Source organism: Dama dama, chromosome 13 (genome assembly GCF_033118175.1).
Source record: "Dama dama isolate Ldn47 chromosome 13, ASM3311817v1, whole genome shotgun sequence".
NCBI classification, from domain to species: domain Eukaryota; kingdom Metazoa; phylum Chordata; class Mammalia; order Artiodactyla; family Cervidae; genus Dama; species Dama dama.
The window spans coordinates 19523044-19543699 of NC_083693.1; the positions used below are offsets into that span (position 1 = coordinate 19523044).

At 52.2% G+C, this 20656-nt stretch overlaps 1 protein-coding gene and 1 long non-coding RNA gene across 4 annotated transcripts in view; one reads left to right on the plus strand and one right to left on the minus strand.

The window, feature by feature from the left end:
* Positions 1-6464: 6464 nt before the first annotated feature.
* On the minus strand, positions 6465-19617 carry NR2F2 (nuclear receptor subfamily 2 group F member 2). Of its 2 annotated transcripts, none has more exons than XM_061158615.1 (3): positions 19067-19617; positions 10691-11218; positions 6465-7959 (listed from the first exon to the last, which is right to left on the minus strand). In XM_061158615.1, exons 1-3 carry the CDS (start codon positions 19107-19109, stop codon positions 7685-7687), a joined length of 846 nt encoding a protein of 281 aa, XP_061014598.1. In that variant the 5' UTR covers positions 19110-19617; the 3' UTR covers positions 6465-7684. The 2 variants fall into 2 exon arrangements, with proteins under 2 accessions (XP_061014598.1, XP_061014597.1); XM_061158614.1 differs by lacking the exon at positions 19067-19617 and adding an exon at positions 12842-14090.
* Positions 18038-20656, plus strand: part of LOC133067745 (uncharacterized) — a 40385-nt gene continuing 37766 nt past the window's right edge. The window contains exon 1 of one of the 2 annotated variants that reach the window (XR_009695389.1): positions 18038-18219. This is a non-coding gene — a long non-coding RNA (uncharacterized LOC133067745). Of the gene's footprint in view, positions 18220-18272; positions 18473-20656 lie in introns of those variants that run through there. The other variant, XR_009695388.1, reaches the window with a different exon arrangement.

The following is a 20656-nucleotide window of genomic DNA, read 5'->3' on the forward strand; positions in this document are numbered from 1 at the left end:
GCACCCACTCTGGGCACACCGGGGCCCTCTGAGGGCCTGGCAGCCCAGGCCTCTGTCCTGGAGCCGCCTCTCCTAGAACGGTGTCCAGGGCCCAGCGAGGATCCGAGGACCTAAGATGTGCTCGAAGGCTGGGGACTCGAGAGCCCACTCGCAGGAACAATTGCTATCTCTTCAAAACCGAGAGGAGCAAAAGGGCGCTCACTGATGTCACCTGGCAAAACCAAGACAGCCCACACTTCCTCGCGCGCTCTAACACTGCCATCACCCACTCCCCAAGCCCAAACCTGCAAGCCGGGTCCCCCGCTCGTCCCAAAGGCGAGACCGAGACCCGCAGGCCCGGAGGAGACAGAGGAGGGGCTAGAGGCCAGGAGAGGGGCGGCGCCGGCCTCGGGCGACCCTAACCACCCCACCCCCACCCCCCCAAGCAGGCGGCGGAAGAGGTGAGGTGGCTAATGCCCGCAGGGGGTCAAATGATTGTATTTGGGTGGGTGCTCGCCGACGTATTTGCTGAGTAAACCTCCCTTGCTGTGTTGAAGGCGAATCCCCGTTGATAAATCCATCATTACCGTTTGGATTCAGGGAGGCAGCCGCGCCACTAAATTCATCTTACATTTGTAGCGCTTTAATAGACATTTATTAAATGCTTTTAGAGAGAGGCATGGGGCGCGTGATTACATCCTAGTTATAGACAGAACATAAAGACCCACGTTAACACCCATTTGCAGGAAGGAAGGAAGAGGTGGGGAGGGGGGAGAAAAAGCAGAGGGATGGGGCGAGGGGAGATGGGGCGGGCGGGGGCACAGCGCCTGGGCGTTATTAGCCGGGGCTGCCTGGCGGGGAGCGAGGCGGGAGCCGCGGGAAGCCTCCGGCTGCGGGGCGGAGAAGCCCCCCGCTCGCCTCGCAGTTCCCTGGGCTCCTGTTTGCCCCGCACCCCGCCCCCCGCTCCGCCTGGGGGGCTTGTGTTCTCAGCCGCAGCGCAGGGATGCTCGCGCTGACTCCGCTGACCCTCTGCGGACCCCAGCCTCCAGCTCCTCCTTGACTGAATCCCAGGCCTCTCCAACTGACACTCCTTGGAGCAAGCACCGGCAGGGAAGCCCCGGCACTTCAGGATTCCGAGAGCGCCTTCAAAGCGTCCCCTCCGCCCCACCCACCCCCCAACCAGTTAGCCAAAGAGCTGAGCCAGGCCTCCCTCAACACAAAGCAGACAGGCGCCTCGGCCACGGGGCGGGAGAGCCCCGCTCGCTCCAAGGCGTCTCTGGCCCGACCTGCTCGGCCCGTGGAGCCCTCCTCCGTCCGGCGCCAGGAGGGAGCCACGCCACCTTTGCACCTCTGACCGTCATCCCGCCTGGGGGCCTGCCCCAGGCTGGCCTCACGGCCCTCGACCTCGATCTCAGGGAGCTGGGCCTGCGGGAATGCCTGGGCCTCCAAAGGGCCTAACCCTTCCTGAGAGCCCCAGGGCCTCACCTAAAGGCCCAGGCCCCGGGCTCCGGCAGTGCTGCGCGCCTCCTCGCTCCCCGGGGACGCGGCCACCAGCCCCGGCCGAGGGCAGTCTCGGTCAGGGCTCCTGGCCCTCCCGGGCTCTTGGTGAGGAACACTTCCGCTACCTCAAAGTTGCCCTAAGAAAATAAATACAAGTGACACTGTGCTGGGCCAAAGCTCATTAGTTCGTTGTCCAGGCCTAATAAAGAAACAGAAGCGCAAATTACAGAGTTCAGCTTCCACACACGCTCTGTCACCCGATATCAGCGGCCGGCGAGCCTGATTCCAATTGCTCCGAACTTGCTGCGCAGTTCGCCCCCCACCCCCTCCTCGCAAGCGGGAGGTTGGGTGGAAAAATATAGTTCCAGAGGGGGTAATGATCAAGCTTTTCCTCTCGGAAGCCTGCGCCACCTCATTTCCCATCAGTAATCCCAATAAAATTAACGTCGTGGCTGCAATTGAAAAGAGGAGGGCCCGCGACACTCCTGAAATAACACACTCTCCCCCAGCAAAAGGTAAAAAGCAAAACGGTCCTTTGTTCAGCTAATTAACGAAGGCCCAACTCCGAAAGCAGATGTGTTTGCTTAGCTAATCACAAGCATGTTTCTTTCAAGGAACGTCATTTCGAGGGGGCCGCCCCAGGGAATGGGAAAGGGGGACAGAGCATCCCCCCCACCCAGGTCCTCTCTGTCTCAGGGGTCTCTCACCCCCAGACTGAGATCCAGAGGCTAAAACCAGGCAGCCCATCTCTCACACCTCTCTCCCTCTTGGTCCAACCCCAGAGGCCCACTAGGCACCTCAGGGCTTGCCTGAATGCCAGGCCTGCAAGACGCAAGGGGGAAAAAAATGGAAAAGTTTTAATGACACAGATGCCATATTAAATGAGGCAGTTTTACAGTTCACTTTGAATAAGACGCTAACTTATTACAAGTCTGTTATCAGAAAGACGATAAGATTTATAACTCCAAGAGTCAGCTTTTCCCCTTAATGACAATGGATGTTAAAGAGAGGAAATCTGTTCTCTATTAGAGGAGATGAGAGTCCCTTCCCTGTTTTCGGGCATTTACAGATGCGTCCAGGAGGGCAGATACCAAGTCCCTTTGTGTCTCCTTGTGAAAAATTCTGCCTTTCCCCTTTAGCTATGAAACTCGGTCTCCTGGCTGGGTTAGCACCTCGCTCAGTCTTTCAGCTTGAGCTTGGCAGCAGGAAAAAGAGCGAGCGAGAAGGGCAGGGAGATAGATAGAAGTGGGGATGGAAATGGAGGGGGTGGGGGGCAGTCTCAGGCCTCCACGCAGGAAAACTATTTCCCCCTCTTTCTTTGCCATACAAAAGATAGCTTTCTCCTAAACCAACACAGTAAGCAAACTTTAAAAAACTGGGGTCCTATTACAAACCAACGCCCAGCACTAACTGCTTTAAAATTACTGCATAATTAGATTTAGTTGAATTTCACCATTAATTAGGCAGCCGCACTGCAGGGAGCCTTTGAAATCTGAGAAAATGGGAAAAAATCATCTGAAGCACGTTTTTGAAACCTAACTTCAATAAATCTTGACGAGGCCCGGAATTCAGAGAGGAACCTCGCTCCCCTCCCAGGAGGCTGAGGGTAAGGGTCTCCAGGCCTGGGCTGGAGCTGCAGTGGGACGTTCAGGGGCGATTCCCCCCGGCGGCGGAGAGCTCAGCCCGGGCCCAAGCCAGAGTCTCTGCAGAGGCCCTCGGGAGACCCTCTACGGGCGGCCGGATCTGTCCCACGGCCGACCTCCCCTGCTCTCAAACCTGTTCGATAAAGGAGATCCCCCCCACCACCACCACTGCAGAAGCGCTCCCGTCAGGGGTGCCGTCCACGCCGGCTCGTGCGTTTCTAGAGCCTGCGACCCCCTCCCCCCTCGCCCGGAGCCTGCCCTCCACCCGGAAAGCCCCCTTTCCTCCAAGTTTGCCACGGAAGGAGCAAGTTAGCTGTGCCCACGTCCTGCGGGGGGGATGGCCGACCGGTCCCCACACTCCACCATCCCGGCCCCCCCCCACCCCAACAACTCGGAGGGGCTCGCGGGGCGACCCCCCAGCTGCAGCCCCTACATTAACGAGCGCGACGACTGACCGAGGGCTGTTCCTATGGCCTCGCCCCCTCCCCCTCCCCCACTCATTGAAGACCAGCGGTTGCGGAGGCCGACTTTCTCTCACTCGGCCCTTGCTGAGGGGGCAGACCTGGAATAACCTCTCCCGGTCATGAGGGGCGGGGGGCGCACGGAGAAGGGGGCCACCGCGTCACCAGCGTGTCCCCTCGCAGTTCTGCCGCTCTAACGACAGGCACCACCGAGGCCCGCACTCACTCGCCGGGGAGAGTTTGAAAAGCGGGTTCTCTGCCTGCAGAAGCAGCGGCCCTTAGCCCCCCCACCCCCACCCCGCCCCCGTTTTTCTTTTCCCCCTTTCGGATACCCAATGTGTTTCCCATTAGCCGGCCCCGCCGCGCCTGGCAGCCCGGCGCTCGCGGCGCGCTGGGAGACGCCATGTTGGCTCCGCTCACAGGACCCAGTCGGGAGCGGGGCTTCGCGGCCGAGTTTCGCACGCGCGCGCGCCCCCCGCGCGCGGCCCGCCGCCTCACGCGCGTCCCGGGAGGGCGGCCCGGCGCGCCCGGGCCTTCCGGGGGGCGCTGACGGGGCCCCGCCGCGCGTCGGCGGGGGCCGGGGGCCGGGGGCACCTCTCCTGCGGCTGCTCCCGGCCCCCGGCCCGGCGGCCGGCCGGATGCTCGCCCCGGCATCCCGTCTCCGCCGGGCCGGCCCCGGGCGCCGCCTGCGAACTTTGAGCCCCGGCCCCCGGCGAGAACTCGCTGCTCAGGGGCCGAGGCCGGGCGACCGCGAGCCGAGCGCACGGGCTAGGATTCCGCAACCCACCCCCCTCCACCACCATCACCACTCCCCTCCCCAGCTTGCCCCGGGTTTGTTTGAGAGTGGCGAGAAGCAGCGGTCGCCCCTTTCTCTCTCTCTCTCTCCTCGGACCATTGTTGCATTTCGCGTCTAACTAGGTTCTCTCACACACCCCCCACCCCCGAGCACCAACAGGAGGAGGGGCAGCGGGGTTGGGAAAAGAAATAAAGCGAGCTCAGATCAGATGGGGGGGGGGGGGGGGGGGAGAAAAAAAAAAAAAGCAAGGAAAAAGAGACACTTAAAGGGAAAGAGTCGCCATGTTTAGCAGCTTTTTAAAAAAGATCTCGTCAATTTCACACAGAACGCACTCGCTGGGTCCCAGCCCTCGTCTTTTGTCCAATTCAGTCGCAGCAAAGATCTTTTGTTCTAACTCAGCGTGAAAAGAAAAACTTTCTTTAAATGCTATAAACTTAAACCAAACTCAAGACTCTAAACAGATCCTCCTCCGGCCACTCTAAACATATACAAGGGGTTTTGTTTTAACCGTTTGAAAAATTGGGGGTCCTGTTTTTCTGCCTCGCAGATCCCAAGCTACATTGCTGAAACTTAGAGAGAGAGGGAGAGAGAGATTTCCAACGTCTAGAACACATGCTTAAAGCAGAATAAAACAGGGACTGTCTTTTGCTTTGAAAATCATAAATTATAATTTAATGCCAATAATAATTTACAACAAATGGCTGTTTACAATAAACTAACACAAAACAAACAGGGCAAAGGGCCTGTGTTTTACTTATTAGAGAAAACTTCACACACTCACATGGATAGCACTTGCAAGAGGAGAAAATAAACAACAACCTATGAAACCTCAATCTGGAGGTCAGCAATGTTCTGTCATAAGAACATACTTAGATTTATGTATGTATATATCTACAGAAAGAAGCTGAGGGTCAGATGGAGAACTCTGCTCAGATGCACAAATCAGACAGATTTTTCTGGTCTACATGTATTGACTGGAACTGAGTATCAAAGTTTAATACACTTTACAAAATGATCCCTTTTCTTTCACATCCCCTTACCCACCACCCCCTTTTAAAATCAAACCACAACACAGTGATGTATGATGGTGGTGTGGGTGCTGCAAAGCCTCAGTAAGAACAAAAATTGCAAGCTCCCACACACTGAGCTTCCTTCAAACCAGGAAAAGAGAAAGAGGGAAAAGAAAACAACAACAACAACAAACAAACCTCCAAAACAAAATAGTTAATACTTCCAAATCCACACACCCTATAAAGTTTCCTTCTTTCTTTCTCTTTTTCTTTCTCTTCTTTTTCTTAATTTGGCTTTTAAGGACAAAGGATCCCAAGAGTAGTACAGATTGTATCTACACAATCTGAAATGTCAGAATGTCGCTGTGTTTTTATGTACAGAACTCCAATGGAAAAGATTCCCTTGACCTGTGGGCATGCTCTCAGAGAAGGAACGTACAGGGGGGAGGGGAAGGCAGGCCAACTGCAAGTTATCATATATACATTAAAAATAAACCCTTCAGCCACTCTAAGCTACATCACTGAATTTGAAATCCTCTCAACAACCACCCTAGATGAGAACCACAGAATATTTTTAAAAATCACACCTACTTAAGGAAAAACTCATTGCAAACAACTGCCTTCTATTGACAAGGCTGGATTTGCTTGCTTGAACCATCTTCTGCGTAACTGTCAGAAATGTACAAAACAGTATTTTTTCCTGATCATAAAATAGATACTGATCTCAAGATTTCTAATACTTTTCACAATACCTTCCCTAAGCAGGCACTTAAGTGTGACAAATATAAGGGCCTTTTTTTTTTTTCCTGGAAAATCCATTTTTAATTAAAAGAAGGATTAGGTGAATGGGGGTGGTTTACTATATCAGTATGGCACTTCCTAAACCATAGATAAACCATTAACTTCAGCTCCCCCCACCCCATCACACCCAAATTAAACAGGCAAATACACTAGTCTACCTTTGAACAAACTGGCTGAGGGAAGTGAACAAATAGAGCGAGCCCCTGGCCCAGCTCAGAGAGAGCTAGCTCACAGGGGCTTCTCGATGGAAAGACAGTGGGGACAGCCAAACAGGTTTCAGATATCAAATAATATTTTAATTTCTGAATACTTTCAATTTCCTTGGAATATAACACACAAAGACTCGACCAAACAGTTCAGTTATTATAACTTTTACAGTATACAGAAATGTTGCACTTAAAAAAAAAAAAACCTTCAGTTTTTTTTTAAAACACAAACTGTAAACTCTAAGATACTGAATCAATCACGTTACCTATAAGTGCCAACAGTGTTATTTTGTCATGCTGATTTCAATGGTATTTTTTAAAAAGGGAAAATATCAACAATTATAATACAAAGGGTTTGCAAATATACAAACAGATATAGGATTTTCATAACAATTCAAGAACTAAGCGGGACCCAATTCAAATTACAAAAGTTCACTTTTTATTCAAAACCTCAGCATGTGTCTTGGACACATTCCTTGGCTGCCAATAAATTCCACAGTTCATTCTCTTTCTTAAAATATTTTTAAAAAGCTAGGTTTGTCTTGGTGTCTTTTGCGGGGGGGGGGGGGGGGGTGTCAGGGTAGGGGAAGTTTTTAAGTGTTGTATGTGGTTCCTCCAGTTCTCAAATTAGAGTGCTCAACTTCATCTAAAATTTTTGGTCACCACTTGTAAGTGCGTTTCCATCATCTTTGAGTTGCCTTTTAAAGTTTTATGTCTTCCTATGATATTTTCATGGACTCAGTTTTAATTCTTGCAGAACATATATTTTAAGGATACACAGTTTTTAAGAAGCCAAGATTATATCAAAACTTATTATAGAACCACAGAATAAACTGGTTTGGAACCAGAAAAGTACAAAAAAGAACAGCTAGAGGTACATAGACACAGGACAATTAATAATTTGGAAAAAAAAAAAAAAGACTTACTTTCTCCATTCTGCTAATTTTCTCCCAATCTCCTTAAATGCACTTTTAGCAATATTTTTCCAAAATTTACCAAAAAAAGAAAAAAGACTAATTTCCTTTTTATACAAAAATGATAAGTAGCAAGTTGTTCTGACCGACACAGGAGTTTTTTTTTTTTTAATGCATTCTGTAAAAGTTCATTCGACAGTCTTTTTTTTTTTTGGAAATTCACAGTCCATTAAATTCTTCCCCTCTCTTCTTTTAGCAAACTTGTAACATCCTTTTATATCCTTTCTTAACAGAAGGAATTTAAGCAAACAAACCAGTCTTTTGCCTTTTCTTTCTCTCTGTTTCACTCCCCCTTCTTATTTTGATTGATTTATTTATTGAATTGCCATATACGGCCAGTTAAAACTGCTGCCAGACAGTAACATATCCCGGATGAGGGTTTCGATGGGGGTTTTACCTACCAAACGGACGAAAAACAATTGCTCTATGACTGAGGAGGAGACCGTGCGGAGGGAAGGGAGGCGAAGCAAAAGCTTTCCGAATCGTGTTGGTTGGTTGGGGTACTGGCTCCTAACGTATTCTTCCAAAGCACACTGGGACTTTTCCTGCAAGCTTTCCACATGGGCTACATCAGAGAGACCACAGGCATCTGGAAGAAAGTTTAAAAAAAAAAAAGAAGAAGAAGACGACGAAGAATTCAGTCATCAGATTAAGAGGTTTGAAATGGGTCACATGAAGTGTGTGTACAGTGCTCTGTCAAACTGCCCCAACCGGAGCTGGAGCAAATGCCTACGGACTGAAAACTTGGGGGCTGGGGAGGGGGCCACCGTGTGCGACGGTCCTGGAATATTAGCTTTAAAACAGAGCACAACTCAGCGTACTGCAGGCTCTCCATGTCCCAGTCCTCAGGCTTGGTGACCGGGAGGCCCAAGCAAAGTGCACTGGGTGAATCTAGCTCAGGTCAGTAAACAGACTGACAAACAGATGAAACCAAAACTACCAGTGCTCCGCCCCTCCTCCTCTGTAAATAATAGTTTGGCTTATAATTATATAGTGGGGGGGGGGGTGGGCAACAACCTGGCCCAGCCCCGGTAATGGCGCCCACGACCCAGACTCAGATTCTCCCCAAAGAGGGCGACTCATTTTTCTTCAGTCTTTGAAACTGATTTAAGTGGCCCTTTAAAACTGATCTTGTCAGTTTAGCCTATTGAAGGGCAGCCATGCAAACTGTGATCTCTCTGTTCATTTGAGCTGTTTCTTTTCCCTCCTTTTCTTCTCTCTCCCTTTTTCTCCTACCCACCCCCCTGATTTTTTTTTTTTTTTTTGTAAACCCAGGTCCCTCCGAGAAGAAACCCCCTCCCCGTTATCTTCAGGAAAACACGTTTCTTTTTCGGATATGTGAAAATACAATAAGTGCCTTTGAAATGAGAGGCTTCTCAGTGAAGGCGGTGCAGGTTGTGACCTGACCTTTGGGGGCTCCTCAGGCAAGACTGGGGCTAACACATGCATATTGTCAATCCTTAAAGTAGATATTCAAAAAAAGCCGCCACTGCGTCCACCCTAAGAACCAGAACCCACATACAACCTCCTCATGTGTGGCTCTAGGGCTCTGCATGTCTACAGAATGCATAGGTGTCTGTGATCAGAAATTAAAAGATCTGTTTGCATTGGACTCCTTCTCTCCACAAGCGCACTGTCTCTCTCAGAATCAGATAACAGGGACCTTTATCTCTTTGTGAGGCGATCTGCATTCTCCACACAGGCCTCTACATTTTACAAACACTAATAAATTAAACTGTTACAAGAGTATCAGGCATTTCTTTCCTTGGAAGACTAAGGTAAGTCTAAGAGCTAACAATGAGCTCAAGAAAGGAACCACCGCCTGGATGGTCTGGGAACATGGGCTGGGTGTTGGGTTGCAGGAAGGGTTGAAGGTGACTCTGGGTTAGGGGACGATCCTGTCTGTACATTTGCATCAGGCAACCATTCTAGTTGTGACAGGTCCCCCGAGAAAAATAATCCAGATCCAAGCCTCTGCATAGAGCCCTTCCTTGCCCAGACACTGCCCTTTAATTGATTACCTAAGGACTTTCAAAGGCAGAATTTGGGGGTGGCAGTGGAGGGGGTGGATTTTATGCAAAAAGCAGCAATATATACAAGAAAGTGGGTTAAGGACTCAGAACCTACAACCGACTCAGCTCAAGACGTGGGTCCCCAGATTTCCTTGGAACAATAAGGAAGAGACTGTGGATCTTTTTGTCTGCTACAGGAACTCCTCAGCTCTCCTGGTGTCCTGATTACAAGCTGCAAAACCTGCAGTGGGTGACTAGGTTCCAAGCCCTACCCAGGTCCAAATTTTGTTATCTTCAACTGGGAGCCCCCTTCCTCTCTCAGCCATGACAAAGGGGGTCAGCTGACAATTCGGAACAAGCATGTGGAAGGGGTGATTTCCACCCACCTGGGCTCTGCTGAGCTCAGCCTGGGGGGCCAGTCAAAAGGCTCAGGTGTGGCCCAAAGTGGTAAGCCAGACACCTTCCATGATCATTTGACCTCCAGAGTTAATTAATATTAGATCTATTACTCACTCAGGTTAAACTGCCTGCAAACTAATTAGATTTCATAATGCAGTCAGTAATGGTTTTATATCTCTGGCAACACTCATATTCAGCCCAGGTTGCACACACTTTGGGGTGTTTAAAAATTGCCTTAAGTGTTTGCCTGGGCAGGGGAAGTGACAGGCCTGAGTCTTGAACCCCCTGCAGACATCCTGAAGAGTGATGATGGCCCCTTTCTTCCTCCTGCCCCTTCCTGACAGCTCTTTCCCCTCTCTGGACAGTCTGCATTGTTTTAATAAAAAATATGCTTTTGAAAATTGCTGCCCTCAGGTTGGCCGGGCCTGGAGCTCCAACTCGCACTGAGTTAGCAGGCAAACTTTTCCCCCTGACGCCAGGGGCAAACCTTCCCCTGAGGGACTGATACCAGGACTGTTCCAGTGCCTACAGGCATCTCCCGGAGGCTCAGCCCGGGTGACAGAGAGCGCCATGGGGGTGGAAGAGATTCCCGCTCAGCTGGCCCAGAGTGCCTGAGGTGAGGGAGGAACAGGAGCGTGCAACCTAGTCTGGTGGAAGGGCAACAGGCCTGCAAGCCTTCCCCATGGCCCATTTTGAGAGAGTCAACAGTCTGAAGCATCCTTCCCGTGGCCCAGCCTTCCTCTCCTCTCCCCAGGACAGGCCTGCCAGGGCCCCACCACTAGGCAGAGTTCCCATTCCAAGTTTCCCTCGACAGTGTGGCCTGGGCCGGCTCTGGGGGCTCCCAAGAGTTTTAGGCCCTAACTCTGAGCTAGGAGCCCGGAGGCACGAAAGAGCAGGGCTCCTTCCTACCTGAGGTGAACAGGACTATGGCCTTGAGGCAGCTGTACTCGGCGGAGTCGACGTGCAGCGCTTTTAGCTTCTCCACTTGCTCTTGGAAGATCCGTATGTGGTCCATAAAGGCGACCACCCGGTCGGCGGACATGGGCGAGGCGTGGAGGCCGGCGGCGGCCAGGAGCGGGGCGACGTGGAGGGGCATGGAGCACTGGGCCGCGTTCAGAACGAACAGCTCGCTCCAGGTGAGGCGGAGCAGGGCCACCTGGTCGGTGATCTGCAGGTCGGGGAAGAAGGGGATGTTCCGGGCCCACTCGACGGCGCTGAACAGCATCCGCGCGGCCAGTTCGCAAATGTTCTCGATGCCCATGATGTTATTGGGCTGCATGCACTGGCTGCCGAAGCGCGACGTCGGGTAGGGCTCCGCGCGCAGCAGCAGGGAAATATATCCGGACAGGTAGGAGTGGCAGTTGAGGGGGTCCCCGTTGGTCAGCGCGAACTGCCCGTGGCTCGGCTGGGTGGGCGGCATCCTGCCCCTCTGCACGGCTGCCGGGAGGAAAGGAGACACTCCGCCGTTAATGCCCAGCCTCGTTTCCCCTGCTCCCCCCGGCAGGGTCGGCCCCAAGCCCGCCCCCCGCCCCTCACAACCCCCGACCCCCACTCCTCGCGGCGCAGGAACCCGCAGGCCTGTCCCTCTCTCCCCCGCGCGCCAGGGCCACCGACCCGAGGGGCGCCGGGGGCCCAGCCGCCCTCTCCTCCGACCACCACCCAGGCCAGCTCCGGCAATCAGGGCGGACCACTGGCCTCGGAGGCCCGCTCCGGGCCGGGAGGCCGAGCACCCAGCATGGACCACTTTGCTTCGGGGTCCCCGGCATGGTGGGAGGGATGGAGCATTGTGGGGGGCTTCTTTCTTCTTTTACTGCTGAACGGCTGATATATATATATTTTTTTTATTGATTGGAGGAGAGGGAGCGCGCGGGGGGGTGGTGGTGCCGAGGCTGGGGGGAGGGGGAGACGCTTTTGCAAAAGACACCGAGGAGCTTCACCCGGGACGGCCTGTGGCCACCCCAGCACCGCTCTCTACCCGCCCCCCCCGACCCCCAAGCCCGCAGTCCCGGCCCCGCGGGCCACCCCTGGCGAGAGGCGAGCCGAGAGCCAAGGTCTGGCGGCAGCCGACTCGTGCTCGCAGGAAGAGAGAGGGCGGAGAGACAGGCCGGCCGAGGCGAGAGGAAGCCGGGCGAGAGGCGGGGAGCCGGCGGCCGGCGGCGGCGCCGCCCGAGAGGGCCGGGGAGGGCCGGCGAGGGCCGGCCAGGCTCGGGCACGAGCGGTTATCTGACGCCGGACGGGGAGAGTCGCTCTCGCACAAACACAAAGAAACCCGGGCGTTCGCTCGCCGCAACCCGGAGCCCGCGCCCGGCGCTGAGCGCGCCATTGGCCGAGCAGGGCTCGCGGCGCTCGGCGAATTTCATATCACAAAGACCCAACTCGCGCAGAGCGAAAGCAGCCGCCCCAGGCCCCTCGCCCACCCTGCTCCTACTCCCTATCGCGCTCTCCTCCTTTTAAAAGTGAAAGGAAAAAAGAAAACAGAGGTATTTTTTTTTTTTTTTTAGCCGAATGTTAATCCACGGAGGGTCACATGAGCGCTGCCCGGGCGGCAGCGTTAATACGGCGAAGTGCATAAAATTGCCATTTGTAATTTGAACCTCCTGTACAAAAAGTACAATCTCAGGTTGATTTTTTTTTTTTTTGAGAGGGTGGGGGCTGGAGAGAGGGGTGGGGAGGAGGGACATATGTTGAACATGCAGGGAAAACAAGGAGAGAGAGAGAGAAACGGAGAGGAAAGAGAAGTAAACCAGGCTTTAAAACCACCACCACCACCACCACCACCTCCCCATCCCTTGCAGAAAGGCGAACTCGAATGAACTGGCCATCAACGCAAAGGAAATGAAAACAGCCCGAAGAGAGAGTTGAGGAAATCAGTCGGCCAAAGCATGCGGATTTGGGGGGGGTCTGGGTTCCACTGCAGAACTTGCTTCTAGTATAAAAACCCCCTTTCAGCTGCAATACGAAGAGCTTGGGGCGTCTGTGTCCTTACCCCGAGCAGGCTAGCCAAACGCACCCAGGGCCCCGGGACCCCGGGCGAGGGGAGGAGAAATGAGAGGCCGATACCTTCCCGTCTCATGCCCACTTTGAGGCACTTTTTGAGGCGGCAGTACTGACACTGGTTGCGGTGGTGCTGGTCGATGGGACAGTTCCGGTTGGCGCGGCACGTGTAGCTCAGGTTCCTCCGCACGCTGCGCTTGAAGAAGCTCTTGCAGCCTTCGCACGTGAACTGGCCGTAGTGCTTGCCGCTGGACTTGTCCCCGCACACCACGCACTCGATGTGCTGCTGCTGCTGCTGTTTGTCGCCGCCCGGCCCGCCAGGGCCGCCCTGGCCGCCGGCTGCCGTCTGGGCCGGCGTGCTGGCCGGGCCCCCTTGGCCGGGCGTCTGTGGCGTGTGCGGGGCGCCGGGCGGCGGGCCGGGCACGGGCGGCGCCTGCGAGGCCTGGCTGCCCTGAGAGCCGGGCACCTCGTCCTGGGGGTCGCGCCACGTGCTGACTACCATTGCCATATCTATGGGGGCCGCGTCCGGACTTCCTGCTCCCCTGGCTGCGGGCGGCGGCGGGCTCCCGGGTCTCGGGCTCCGGCGCGCCGCCTTTTGTGTGTGCAAAGGGTGCGAGAGGGCGCGGGAGGGCGCCCCGGGTGGCTCGGGGGGGCTGGTTGGTTGAGGTTGGTTAGTTTTTCCTTTTTTGTTTCTGCTTTATGCAAAGTTTTGTCGATGGCTCGTCTGGCCCGGTGTGTTTGTTTTGTTTGTTTCTCTCAGCTCAGCTCTGTTGCTTTCGGGGGGCTTTCCGTCGGGGAGGGGAGGCGAGGGGATGGGGCCGGGGGAGAGCAAGTGGGAGCAGAACGTGTGGAGAGAGAGAGAGAGAGAGAGAGAGAGAGAGAGAGAGAGAGAGAGAGAGAGAGAGAGAGAGAGAGAGAGGGAGGGGAGGGAGAGCTGCAAGTCGATTGTCTGGCTTCAAGACAGAAGTAGGAGGCAAAAAAAAAAATCTCTCCAAAGATCTTCCTCGCTCACTCTCTCCCTCCCTCTCTCGTTCACTCTCTCGCTCTCAGAGCTGGTGTGTAGCCGAGGAGTTGGAGGAGGAGGAGGAGGAGGAGAGGCGACTGTCCGGGGGCCAAGTCCAGGGCAGCCCACAGTCAGCCATTCAGGAAAGCCATCGAAATCGGGAGGACTCGGAGAGCAGAGGCGCCGGTCTCGGGCGCGCCCAGAGAGCCAGGCAGGCCGGGGCGGAGGCCGGCGGCCCGCGGAGTGGCCGGAGCGCTGCCCGGGTCCGGGGGAATCAGCATGAAAGTGGTCCGCGTCGGGCGCTGCGCGGCGTCGTCCTGGCGCTGGGCCGCCGCCGCCGCCTGCCCCGGGCGCCCCGGCGCGCGCCTCGCTCGCTCCGGCCGCCGCCGCCCGCTTTCGCCGGATAGAGGCCGCTCGCTGCTCCCTGCGGGCCGCCTGGGCCGCCGCCGCCGCCGCCGGAGCCGGAGCCGAAGCCGCCGCCGCCGCCGCCGAAGCCGCCGGGTCGGGCCCGGAGCCGCCGCGTCTAGCGCCGCCGCCGCCGCTGAAGCCTCTGCCGCTGCTGCCGCTGCTGCCGCCGCCGGAGCCGCTGCTGCTGCCGCCGGAGCCGCCTCACACACATAGGGAAAGAGTCAACTCGCCGGCGGCGGGGGAGAAATGATAAAAGAGAGAGAGGAGGGCAGATCACCACCTAGAAGCACATCCTTCGTGCGCAGAGGGGGGAGAAAAAGACGGAGAGAAAGAATGAAAGAGGGGAAAAAGGCAGCACGGCACCCGGAGAAAGAAGGCAACTCGGGGAGAGGAGGAGGAGGACGAGAAAACACACACGCGCGCACGCACACACACACCGCGGAGAGAAAAGAACAGAGAATCAAAGTGATCAAATATGCTAAAAAGGGGGGCGCGGGAGGGAATGCGATTTATAGGCGCCGGGGCTGGCAGAAGTGGCTTCTCCGCGATCAGCTCACTGAGCTCTCTATATAGTGAACTTTGACACGACTGCTGCAACTTAGCGCACGTTGCCATGGCGACGGCGCGCCTTATAAGGCAGCCGCCGGGGTTGGCCTGGCCAGGCGCGCGCGCGCCGCCCCCTCGCCGTCATTGGCCGGAGCGCGGCGGCCCCGCCATGGCGGCCGCGGGCTCAGCCCGGTCCTAGCGCGAGCGGCGTCGCGGCTGGGGCGCGGGGCGCGCGGGGGGCGGGGGCGCGGGGCGAGGGGGGGGGCGGGGCGGGGGTGGCGGTGCCCCCGCCGCAGCCAGGCGGGGGATGGGCCCGCGCCGTCCCCTGGCGCGCGGCCACCGCGCTCTGCGCACCCCGCACCCGAGGTTTCCGCCCCGGCGGGGAGACGAGCGCGGCGCGCGCGGAACGACGCCTCTTAAAGGCTCCGCGAGAGGCTTTGGATGGAATCGGGGACTTCGATTCTCACAACTTGGCAATGCCACCGGATCCGCAGCTCGCGCACCACCCGGGACTCCCGGCGCATCTTGGTGCCCGCGGTGCCAGAGAAAGAGAAAAGTTGCCCGGTTTCTTTGCAGAGGGGTAGTGGGTGAGGATGGGAAGGTACCTAGAGCCCAGCTGGCAGGCATTTTCCAAACGAACCAATTGGTCAAATCCGGGTGCATGGTAGACCCTTCCCTTACTCAAGTCTGATCACTTGGTTGGTTTGGTGGTTTTTTTCTTTCTTTTTTAAAGAAAAAGAGCCGTTCAGTGGTTCTTTTTTTTTTTTTTTTGTCCATGTAGGGTTAACATTTCACAGGTATGTGGCCTGACATTTTAATTGCTCAAATAAAGCATCTCAGATGCTGAGAAGCCGAAGTAGACTTCATCTCATTGTCATGACGCAATTAAAATCAATTTTCTTCAACTTTATTCTCTCTCGTTAGTTTCAGCTAACTCCCAAGCCAGCGAGCGTCCTGCCACACACCCAGTCGTGGGGAGAGGTGAAAAGACCTTTCTGCCGGCTGATGGACAAGTGGACGCAGCCTCCAGCGTCCCCTGTGCGTACCCTCTGTACACACATGTAAGCGCACATGTATCAGATGCGCATTTGTCAATGTACACAGACAAAGACTTCAGCGACTATGCTCCTAGGTCATAGAACAGTTGAGTAGGACTTCATTGTTCCTCAAGTTCCTTTTAAGCATTCATACAGTCATTAAAACACACACAGAGATTCTGCCCCAAATTGGCAATAATACCAAGTACAATTCACAGGAATCACTGCACAAGCCATATTCTACCTCAAGAGATTCGCTGCAATGCCTGTGCCATTCTGCTCAATGTGCTAAAAATCATCAAGCCGGTTGTATCTCTGAATTCTGGAGCATTTGGTTTTAAACATCAAACATCTAGAATTGTCCCCCAGAACACACTATACTCCAACACAGTAATCTTTCTGTTCGCTTTTGACCAGCTAGTGGATCATGACTATTCAACATTTATAGAACAAAATTGCGACTCCATCGTACACTCTTTGCACCAAGAGAAATCTATAGACTGGTAATCCAACCAGGTTTATGAACAAGATATTTTACACGAAGCATGCTGAGCCTCAGGAAACATGAACACACATAAAGAGTAAATTAATGACCACAGGAAAGCATCCTTGATAGTTTTAGAAATCGAGGCAATGAAGAATTTTAAAAAATAAATTGTACAAATAATTGACATGTGTAGATTGTACTTTGTATTCAACACCCTTTACAAACACGGGCAGAATAGAAGGTAAGTACTAAAGGAAGATATAGGCGGAGAGGGGCTTGGTTTTAGGGCAGGAAAGATCCTCCTTGCTTCATTCTTGAAACCTTCTTAACCCTCACCCTTTCTCCGCTGAAATCAGATATTTCACTAAAGCTGCAGGTGCTGGGATTATTTGGAAGTTTTTTTTTTTTTTTTAAACCTCCAGTGAACACTGAACTATCATGAACCTGGTGGGTAATGAGATTGCCGTAGAGCGAAGCCAGGCAGCAAATTTCAGGTTGATTATAGATACAATATAATTTTCTTCTAAAGAGGACAAGAAGGATGGAAAAGAAATCATTTCAGAGAAGGTTGTGTCTTTTTCTTCCTTTTCTTTTCAATCTCTATGATTTGAGGAGGAATTGCCTAATGCTACAGATGTCAGTAGATTAGGGACAAACTCAGCAAAGATGTGGTAGGGCTGGGGTTGAGATAGAAAATCTAATGGGCATCCTTATCTCAATTTAATAGAAGATAAGAATAATTGATTACAGAGAAACCCTAAACTCGCCTCTTGGGTGTAGGCACTTCTATGGCAAGATAACCTTCTACAAATATGCAGTGGGAAAATTTTGAGGAGCAAGAGTTCCCCCGTCCACTTTGAGATTTTTGGTATTTGAAGTACGCTCTGATGGTCTCAGATTTTAAATGAAGGATTTCCCAACCATCTTCAACAGCTCTGGAGTCTGCTAGGAATATGACCTCAGGGCTGCTATAGAGTCAGAGGTGTTTTACTCTGTATCTTAGGACTCATTGAGTTATGGGGGTGCTATTAAAAAGCCAAAAAACAAAAAGAAAAAAATGACTATCAATTGTAGTTAATTTTATTGTATAGAAGAAGAGAGAAGATTGCAGACTGAGAATGAAAAAGAGGGGAGCAGGTCTTAAAATGTCTTCTTCAGAGATGCTCATATTCTTTGAATAAAACAGCTCTAAGGCTAAAAGATAAATATCAATATGTTGTCATTTTTTTTAATCCAGCCCAGTCCTTTATTGCAGATGTAAATTTATTTTAATGAGAAGAATGGCAAGCTTTAATTTGGCCAGAGAAAGTTGAAAAAACATTTGTTTAACTGTAGGGGGGGGGACCCACCCAGGAATATGATTTTCTTGCAGAAAGTGGCTGTAATTCTCCACAAATTAAATCACAATATGAATACAGACCCCAGCAAATCTGAGTTTAACTCTGAACTCAGTAGAAACCAGTTCTGTCCACCAGGATTCATTGAAATCCTCCTTCCCCTCAATCTAGTCCGTGTGTGTTTTTCTCTTCCACCACACTGGAGCTCCATGAATAGGGAAAGGGGCTTCCATTGTGTCTCTCTGAACTTCCAAGTCAATGCAATTTTTAACCACTGGCTTGTGGTACTTTGAAAATCACCAGGGGCTGTCAGAGTTGGGTCCTCTGAAAAATTTACAGTGCTAAATCAGAGCATATGCTGGGAGGGAAAAAATTGCTTAAGATTGGAGCTAGTACAGTATCTGTCTGCCCCCTAGTGTAAGAGTCCGCGCTGCCTAAAATTCAACTTTAAAAGAAAAGAGCTCTTAAAGGGAAACGACTTTGAGCTCACGTAGGCATAGCAGAATGAAACTTCTGTACATTTTAATCTGAATAATTCTTCAGGATTTAAAATTAATTGGCTTTGACTTGGTTGGACCGGACTCAGATCTCGCTACCTCTGCGTTTCCCGATTCCCTGGCGGAGAGGTGATGATTTTTTTTTTTTTTTTTTTTTCTTCCTGAACTGGGTTTATGTGCGTCCCCCTCACCCCCTCCTCTCTTTTTCTTTCTCTGTCTCTGTCGTCTCTCTCGCTGGCTTTTTAAAAATGAGGAACCGTTCCTTGAACGTTCTGGATAGAGCACAGAATTGCTTAAGTCAGCCCGACGCGGTTGCAATAGACAGCAAAAAGGTAAACGTTTGCCTGAAATTCGCACGCCAGCTCCACCACCCCGCCCGATGGTGAGTACCCTTCTCTTCGCGATTCTCCTCCTAGCTTAACCGAACGCTCGCCTCCCCGAGCCGCGGCCGAGGGCGCCGGGCAGCGCTGTCTTCCCTCCCTGCCTGGCTGGCTGTCAGTGGCACAAGGTTGCAAAATGCAGCGCCGAGGCAAATCGAACAGTAAATTCTGACACTTAGTGCGAGCCTAGCAGCTCCTTTGCTAGAAAACCGAGTCGTCTGATGCTTGGAAAAACACGCTTATAAGGACTGGCTTCTAGTTTGCTCTAGCGAAGGAAATGAGTTTGAGGAGATGGGAGGCACCGCAGTCTTTACGCTTCGGTTTAATCATATTTTGGCAGCTTTGCAATTGTATATTCCCCCTCTTCCCCCCTCCACCACCTCTCCTACCACACACATGTAATAAAATATGGCAATGCATTGAATTGACTGTCTCCCCTTCCCCGAACCCCTTAAACCACAGTCCTAGGCATTTCATACACGTTAGCAATCCGATTTTTTTTGAAAACCCCCAAGTCATCCCCAACCCCACATAGCACAAGGAGAAAAGTGAGAAAGGAGAGAGAGAGAGAAAAAAAATACTGTAAGTAAACATACCAAAACCATATTTGCCTTGTTCAAGGTCCCAAACCGCTTGCATCTTCCTTCTAAACAGGAATAACTCTCCTTTAGTTTGGCGGGTGAAATAAACCGCTTTGTTGGCCCCCTGAAAAGATGTGTCTTTGATAATTAAAGAGAATCTCCTCCTCGGTGTTTATCTAAGCGATTGTGCAAACTGATAAAAAGTAGGCACTAGCCTTCAGGGAAAAAGAGGAAAGGTGAAGGGAAAGATCTTCCACCTCAAGGAAGTGCTTCCCCATGTATCAGACGCTCTCAGCCTTGGAAAGCCCTGCACGGTAACTTTAGAGAGACGAGGTTTCAGGGAGCTTTGTACATAGCTGCTGAGGAATGCAAGCCTCGCCTTTAAGAAAAAAAACCCCAAACCGTAGGTAGGAGATGTCTGGAGTGATCCTTGTCTCTCATCTCATTCCTTAGAAGGAAGAGTGCGTTGTTACACCTTGTTTGGGGCTGGAAAGAGGAGACTTTAAAAACACCCGTCCAATTGAAAAAAATCTCCCAACTTAATGAGTTTAGTCGGAGGCTGGGGCTAACGGCTCAGCCTCAGCAGAAAACCGCCAACAACTATAGGCGATAGTGCAGAGCAAAGACGACCCAAGGCACAGCCAAATTCCACTGTTTGGGGTCGAGAGGGATGGAGACTAATCCTAAAGCAAGTTGGGAAAAAAAAAAACAGAGGTGGGAGAGGAGGGGAAAACAGCAGCCTCACAGACTGGCAGACAGGCTCCCCTCACCCTGGATCAAAGATAGAACTTGAAACAGGAGGGCAACATTTTTCCTAGGAATCCGTTGAAATCCTCATTTTCTACTTTTAACTATCCCCCCCAAAGTGATTTTTCCCTCTCCCCTGCACATTCATGCCCCCCCCCTTTCCCAGTTCTGCTTCTAGAACTTTCCTGAAGCCGGAACCTATTTCTTTGGGGGGGGGAGGGGTTCCCCACTCCGAGTCTTCAGATAATGAATGCTTAATTCACCCCCTCCCTCCATCCACCTCCCAAAATGAATAAAGGAAGCAGGAATACAGTAACTAGCGAAAAATGAGAATCAACTATGTTGCCTCTCAGAGTTTAATGCAGTTTTAACTAATGGATTTTTGTTTTGTTTTAAGAGAAGAATAATGAGGGAAACACGGATCTTTTATTTTAGGAAACTGTTATGGTAAGATGTATGTCAGAATTAACAAATGGAACTAACGCTCTTCGGCTGCTTCTTGTCCTTGTCTTAAACAGGAATTAAGTTAAACACAGTGCTGAATGTTAATTACATGTTTACTGGCTAATGAAAATTACAAATGGTTTTGCCACCTCAAACAATGATGAAAACTCTGAAGACACTGTAATTATATACTTTGAGGGAAATAACTCAGAATATTGATCATAAGAAGTGTAAATCTTTTTTTAACTATTCATTAATACCATAAATATGGGCTACAGAAGTTTTTCCTTGCGGTTTGTCTCATCAGTTACACCGAGGGGATGGATGGTGAGGCTCCTCTGGGGAGGTGGTGAACTCATTCTCTTCGAGAAGGAGGCCACTTGTGTAACTGGGGGTGCCCCCCTCCCTTTCGCC

Coding starts and splice junctions, on each gene's coding strand:
- NR2F2 (XM_061158614.1), bottom strand. CDS start 13,283: ATGGCAATGGTAGTCAGCACGTGGCGCGACCCCCAGGACGAGGTGCCC. Junction 11,219..12,841: donor AGTGGGCATGAGACGGGAAG/GTATCGGCCTCT, acceptor TCCTCCCGGCAG/CCGTGCAGAGGGGCAGGATG. Junction 7,960..10,690: donor CATAGTCCTGTTCACCTCAG/GTAGGAAGGAGC, acceptor ACTTTCTTCCAG/ATGCCTGTGGTCTCTCTGAT.